This window comes from Rattus norvegicus, chromosome 5 (genome assembly GCF_036323735.1).
Source record: "Rattus norvegicus strain BN/NHsdMcwi chromosome 5, GRCr8, whole genome shotgun sequence".
Classification (NCBI taxonomy): domain Eukaryota; kingdom Metazoa; phylum Chordata; class Mammalia; order Rodentia; family Muridae; genus Rattus; species Rattus norvegicus.
The window spans coordinates 654,724-662,150 of record NC_086023.1 but is presented as its reverse complement, the minus strand read 5'-3'; the positions used below and the strand labels follow the sequence as shown (position 1 = coordinate 662,150).

General features: G+C 42.0%; 1 protein-coding gene and 1 pseudogene across 1 annotated transcript; both read left to right on the top strand.

Moving 5' to 3' along the window:
* Positions 1 to 393: 393 nt before the first annotated feature.
* Positions 394 to 1,253, top strand: LOC134487096 (endogenous retrovirus group K member 10 Gag polyprotein-like; annotated as a pseudogene).
* Positions 1,254 to 4,521: 3,268 nt separating this feature from the next.
* LOC134487095 (uncharacterized) lies at positions 4,522 to 6,209 on the top strand. Its single transcript, XM_063288686.1, is given in 2 exon segments — positions 4,522 to 4,822; positions 4,825 to 6,209. Coding segments are annotated over 2 exon segments (1,686 nt in total).
* Positions 6,210 to 7,427: the final 1,218 nt, after the last annotated feature.

Genomic DNA, 7,427 nt, shown 5'->3' with positions numbered 1-7,427 from the left:
GTCAAGGAAAAGACTTATGGAACTAATAAACCCCTTGTTAAGAAAGACCCCCTCAAAGATGAACCTCTTGGGATTGGATGATGACGATGACCTCTCCCAGGGGATTGGGATGACCTAGAAGAGGAGGCAGCTAGATATCACCATGATGATGATCTGGTCTTTACAGTGAAAAAGGGATCCAAGGAATCTAAAGCACGCCCAATACCAGCCCCTCACAGAAAACTACTACCTCCAGTGGGTTTCGCAGGGGCCATGGCTCAAGCTAGGGAGCAAGGTGACACTTCCTTCGTTTTCCCAGTGGTCTATACAGGAGACAGTGATGATGAAGATTCCCCCACATGAGAACCATTGCCCCTAAAAACATTAAAGGAATTACAAGCTGCAATACGAACCATGGGGCCTTCGGCGCCCTACACTATACAGATAGTGGACATGGTGGCCAGCCAATGGTTAACTCCGCATGACTGGCACCAGACTGCCAAAGCAACTCTCTCCCTGGGGTATTATATCCTCTGGAGGACAGAATATGAAGACAAGAGCAAAGAAACTGTACAAAAATCCTCAGGAAAAAGGGGCTGGAGGTAACTTTAGAGATGATGCTGGGGACATGAGCATTTGTTGCCCCTGCTTCTCAGGTAAAAATACCCAAGTTTATCCTAAAAGAGGTTACTACCAACGCTGTTTTGGCCTGGAGAGCAATCCTGCCTCCTGGGTCAAAAAAGACTGTCTTGGCAGGAATAAAACAAGGAAATGAGGAATCTTATGAGACCTTTGTCTCTAGACTGGAGGAAGCTATCCACAGAATGATGCCCCCAGGAGAAGGGGCTAAAATGCTCTTAAAGCAATTGGCATGGGAAAATGCTAATTCACTATGCCAGGATCTTATAAGATCAGTGAGAAAAACGGGAAGTATACAGGACTATGTCAAGGCCTGCATAGATGCCTCTCCTACAGTGGTACAGGGGATGGCCTATGCTGCTGCCATGAGAGGACAGAAGTACTCAGCCTTTGTTAAACAAACATATGGAGGAAACGATGCTAGGGACAACTCTGGCCCCACTTGTTACTCATGTAGAGAAGTGGGACATTTAAAAAAAGATTACAAAAGAGGTCAAGGGGAGGGCAAACGCCCCCCTCCTGGCCTGTGCCCGCGCTACAAGAAGGGCAGGCATTGGAAAAGTGAGTGTAGATCAAAGTATGACAAGGATAGAAATTTGATTACAGATAAAAAGGAAGAAGAAACAAAAAACTAGATGAGGGGCAGCCTCTCAGCCCCATACAAAGAGAGAAAAATAAAGGTCAAACCTCGGAGTTAAACCCCGAGGCCATTCCATTCACTATTCATGACCTTCCTGAGCTACACCCGGAAGCGCGGGTTTAGATCTCTCTTCCAAGGTCGATGTCATCATTTCTATGGAAGAAGGGACGGTTTTAGTCCCTACAGCAGTAAGGGGAACTCTACCTGACGGAGTTACAGGGATCCTTATAGGAAGAAGTTCCAACTATAAGAAGGGCCTAGAGGTCCTTCCAGGAGTCATAGATACAGATTATCAAGGGGAAATAAAAATTATGGTTAAAACAACCAAACATACAGTCATCATACACCAAGGAGAGCGTATCGCCCAGATATTACTCTTGCCATATTTAAAGCTGCCCAATCCAGTGCTCCAGTCAGAAAGAGGACTGGGAGAGTTTGGATCTACTGACCACATACATTGGGTCAAAGAAATCAAGGAAAGCAGGCCAATGCTCACTATTTATCTTAATGGTAGAAAGTTTGTAGGCCTTCTTGACACAGGGGCAGATAAGACATGCATTTCAGGAAAAGACTGGCCTTCTCATTGGGCCGTCCATCAAACAGAGAATTCCCTACAGGGCTTAGACATGGCCTCAGGAATAGCCAGAAGCAGTGAGCCTCTGATTTGGGAACATGAGAACAAGACAGGTAACATACAGCCTTATGTCATACCTACATTACCATTTACCCCCTGGGGAAGAGACATTATGAAAGACATGGATGTAAAATTGGTCACAACAGAACAGGATTTTTGATGGGGGCCATTGAGGACAACCTGTTCGCAGATCAAATATCGTGGAGATCTGAGCAGCCTGTATGGCTCAATCAATGGCCCCTAAAAGAAGAAAAATTACAGGCTTTACAGGAATTAGTCCAGGAACAATTGAGGCTAGGACACATAGAGGAAACCAATAGCCCATGGAACACTCCGGTGTTTGTTATAAAGAAGAAATCAGGTAAATGGAGATTACTACAGGACCTAAGGGCAATTAATAGCACCATACATGACATGGGGGCCCTCCAGCCTGGACTGCCATCCCCGGTGGCAGTCCCCAAGAACTGGGAGGTAATAATTATAGATCTACAAGATTGTTTCTTTAATATAAAGTTACATCCTAAGGCTTGTAAGAGATTTGCCTTTAGTGTTCCTTCTTCAAATTACCAACGACCCTATCAACGATATCAGTGAAAAGTACTCCCCCAGGGGATAAAAAATAGTCCCACATTATGTCAAAAATTTGTGGATCAGGCCATTTCTTCCGTCAAGAAAAAATGTAAAAATTCATATATGATTCATTATATGGATGATATATTGATAGCCCACACTCAGAGGGCCATAGTGGACCAACAATTATTTGACCTTGTAAATGCTTTGGAGGAATTTGGCTTGATTGTCTCTGAGGAGAAAATTCAGAAATATGATAATTTGAAGTATTTAGGTACCAATATTAGAGATTATAATATAACATATCAGAAATTACAGATAAGACATGATAGACTAAGAACGTTAAATGATTTTCAAAAGATTTTGGGTAATATTAATTGGATCAGACCGTACTTGAAAATAACTACCGGAGAGTTGAAACCATTATTTGAGATACTTAATGGAGATCCTAACCCCATATCTACCAGACAATTGACTATTGAGGCCTGTGAGGCATTAAAGAAAGTAAATGAAAAATTGACTCTAACAAGGGTCCAACGCTTGGATCCTGCTGAAGAGTGGTCCTTGTACATTCTAAAAACTAATTATACCCCCACAGCCTGCCTGTGGCAGAATGGGATATTGGAATGGATTCATTTACCTCATATTTCACATAAAGTTTTGGTTTCTTATGATACCCTATGCACTCAATTGATTATCAAGGGAAGACACAGGTCTAAGGAATTATTTAGAAGAGATGTGTATATTATTGTCATCCCATATAATAAAGCTCAACTAGAACAATTATTACAAAAAAAATGATGAATGGATCATATCCTTAATTGGCTTTACAGGGAAAATAATATTCCATTTACCTCAGGACCCAGTTTTAACTTTTTTATTAGAAAATGAGGTGATTTTCCCTAGAGGATATTCTAAAACTCCATTAGAAGATAGAATCAATATAATCACTGATGGGTCCTCAAATGGACGATCAGTGGTGTGTATACAAAATAGGGACTCCATTATTAAGAAGAATTCAAGATATTCAGCTCAACAGGCTGAAATTAAAACAGTCTTAATAGCTTTTACAGAAGTAAAACAGGCTTTCAACCTTTACACAGACTCCAAATATATATTTAACTTGTTTCCGGAAATAGAGTCGACAGTCCTGTCGCCGAGAACCAAGATTTATCTCAAATTAAAACAGTTACAAGAATCTATTCAACAGAGACAGAATAAATATTTTATAGGGCACGTGAGGGGCCACTCGGGGCTTCCAGGTCCTATAGCCCAAGGAAATGCTTTAACAGATTCACTAACAAAAATCATACAGGCTGTAGAGACAGCTAAAAGAGTCATGATCTACATCATCAAAATGCTACTACACTTAGATATCATTTTCAAGTTACTCGTGAACAGGCAAGAAAAATAATTAAATCTTGTCCTCATTGTCCAGATTGGGGACATACATTAAAGATGGGAGTTAATCCACGAGGATTAAAACCTCACATTTTATGGCAAATGGATGTGACTCACATATCAGAGTTTGGAAAATTGAGTTATGTCCATGTCACAGTGGACACCTACTCACACATGGTGTTTGCCTCTGCCAGAACGGGAGAGGCAGTGAAAGATGTAATACAACACCTGGTGCAGAGTTTCTCTTACATGGGTATCCCGAAGAAAATAAAGACTGACAATGCACCTGCCTATGTGCCAAAAACCTTAGAGCATTTTTATCAACAGTGGAACATAGCCCATGTCACAGGAATTCCATACAACCCACAAGGGCAAGCCATTTTGGAACGTATACATTAGAATATTAAAGCACAGATTCAAAAGTTAAGGTCAACAGGTACGTATACAACTCCCCATCAATTGCTTAGCCATTCCCTATTCGTTTTGAATCATGTAAATACAGATAACCAGGGGCTTACAGCCACTGAAAGGCATTGGGCGGAGAAGGAGAGTGCTCCTAAACCCCTGGTCAGATGGAAAGACCAATTAACTGGCCTATGGAAGAGGCCAGATGTGCTAATTGCCTCTGGACGAGGCTATGCTTGTGTTTTCCCACAGGATGCCGAATCACCAATTTGGGTCCCAGACAGACTCATCAGGCCAGGCAAAGGAAACAGACATCCGTCCCCCATGCCGAAAGAGGCCGAACCGCCAGATAATGCGGAACCTGGCCAAAAAGATCAAGGCGACTCGCCTAGAGCCAAAAACAAAAACACGCCAGACGCCGACGTGGACACAGCTTAAAACCCTGACAGCTCAGGCAAAGGAAGTATTGAAGGCTACACATGCCCCGGAAACGACAACCTTGCTGTTTGTGGCTATGCTTAGAGTCATGAGTGCGCCCACCGCTTTAGGGGAAAGTTTTGGGCTTACTTACCAAAGCCACCCATATTACATCCTGTAGGGTGGGAGGTGTCGGATCACATCAAGGTTTTAACCAATCACACATTAGTGATAGGGGGATCGCCTGACTTTCACCTTCTAAAGAACAGCTCGGGTTATGTAGATTTTGAGGGAAAGTCCGATTCTCTGCCAATTTGCTTCTCTTTCTCCCCTTCGGTGCCAGTGGGCTGTTTTCAAGTGGGAAAAAGGGTGTTTAACAGAGATACCCCCTCCTTGAACAATATCAAACCAGATGGAAAGGGCAATGGGCGGCGTATGTGGGAATTGTGGATGACCACCGTGAGCGATAAAGAAGAAAAAAGACAACATTATACCACAGCAAAGAATCTTCCGCCGCGCTACCCCCATTACAAAACAGCATTTAAAAAGGACGCCCTTTGGGAGGGAGATGAGAATGCTTTCCCGCGCTGGCTTCCATGTGCCTTCCCTGACAATGGGGTAAGATTCTCTCCCTTAGGCGCTGCTAGACTTCTCTGGGACTTCTCCATGTCCTCACCTGATAAAGATCAGAGCAATTATCTCTCCTCCAACTCAAAACCTTATGGGAACTACGTGCCTCCAGTTGGAAAACTGATCAAAAGATGGTATGATGCGGGGTGGGTAGAACCGACATGGTTCTGGGAGCCACTCCACAGAGACCTCCCTGATAGACAGAACAAACCACTGATAGAACATCCAGAACTGTTCCGACTGGTTGCTTCTAGTGAGAAACTTTTGCTGAAGAAAACAGGAGCTGCTGATTATGATGCTGTTTCAGTTTCTGCTTGTGTTACCTATCCCTATGCAATATTAGTAGGATTGCCACAATTAATTATCATAGATAAGGTTGAATCTATTTTTAGTATTAAGTGTACATCATGCAAGCTGATTAATTGCATTGATTCCACTGTATCGGGATCTGTTATATTGATTGTCAGGAGACCTCCTTATGTTTTGTTACCGGTAGACTTGGGAGATGAGCCATGGTTTGATGATTCTGCCATCCAGACTATTAGGTATGCCACGGGTTTGATTAGGGCAAAAAGATTTGTAACAGCCTTAATTCTAAGTATAACCGCTTTGATAGCTATTGTTACTTCTTTTGCTGTTTCTACTACTGCTTTGGTTAAGGAAATGCAGATTGCCACTTTTGTTAATGATCTCCATAAGAATGTTACCCTTACATTATCAGAACAGAAGATTATAGATTTGAAATTAGAAACTAGATTAAATGCCCTAGAAGAGGTAGTATTAGAATTAGGACGAGATGTTACAAACATTAAGACTAGGATGGCCACACGCTGTCACGCTAATTATGATTTTATTTGTGTGATTCTTTTACCTTATAATGCTACAGAAAAATGAGAAAGGACCAAAACATATTTGCTAGACATATGGGATGATGATAACATTTCTTATAATATTCAAGAATTGACGTCCTTAATCACAAAAATGAATAAGCAACATGTAGATGCAGTGGACCTCTCTGGATTGGCAAGATCCTTTGCGAATGGAGTTAAATCATTAAATCCAATCGATTAGACACAATATTTTATTTTTATTGGAGTTGGGATTTTACTACTTGCTGTTGTACTAATGATCTCCCCAATTATATTCCGATGCTTTACAGATTCCATTGCCCAGGTTCAAGCAGATCTCAATTTGGTGCTTTTAAAAAAGAAAAAAAGAGGAACTGCTGCTCCTACAGCAGAGATAACCGAGCTCCGGGGCAGACATGACGCCTGACTGGGAGCCGGTTCGAGGGTTCGCACCACACGTGGTTAAGCCCCCTGCTTGCGTGCGGTGGACTCCAAGAAGATGTGCACCTGGACTTGCCCCTGCTACAAACTTGGCTCTGAGCTGATGGGCATCTGGGTCATGGGAAAGATCGTTGTCAGCAGTTATTTCTTTATTTTTTCTTTGTTTGATTCTGAGAATGATCTTGGTAAGACAGAGACTTCCTTTAATAATAGGACAGAAGGTCCTGATCTATTTTTGATCACTAATACCACAAGCTTTCCTGCTTCCTCTTTACAGCAGACAGAGCCTCTGATGACAGGGACTCCAAGGTTGCAGATTATGTCTTCTCTTATAGATAAGGAAATCAAAGATTTAACAAAGAATTATACTTATAAGGATAGTGATGCTTCTTCTATTAGGGTGTTGGTAGAATTGTTGAGAAATGATTCCTTGAGCTTTGGGTTGGCTATGAAAATTTTACAGAGTATAGAAACAGGTGGTGACAACCAGGTACTTACAGGGGACCATATGTGCATCGAACAACGGATGCTCCATTACCATATACTGGAGAATATGATTTGAATTTTGATAGGTGGGTTACTAAGGATGGATATAGGGTCAGGTATTTGTCACTGCCTTGGTCAGAAAGATTGACAAGAGCCCGTCCTCCTTGGTGTGTGCTCTCAGAAGAAGAGAAATGGGAGGTAAGGTCACAGATCATCAGATACTTTAGACAGGGATCGGACATACAATATTATTGCCACAAGCCTTAGATGTACATCTAAAGGACTAACAAAGATGGGATCAAAGGGTTAACTAGAGCGATAGAACTAGGTACACAGA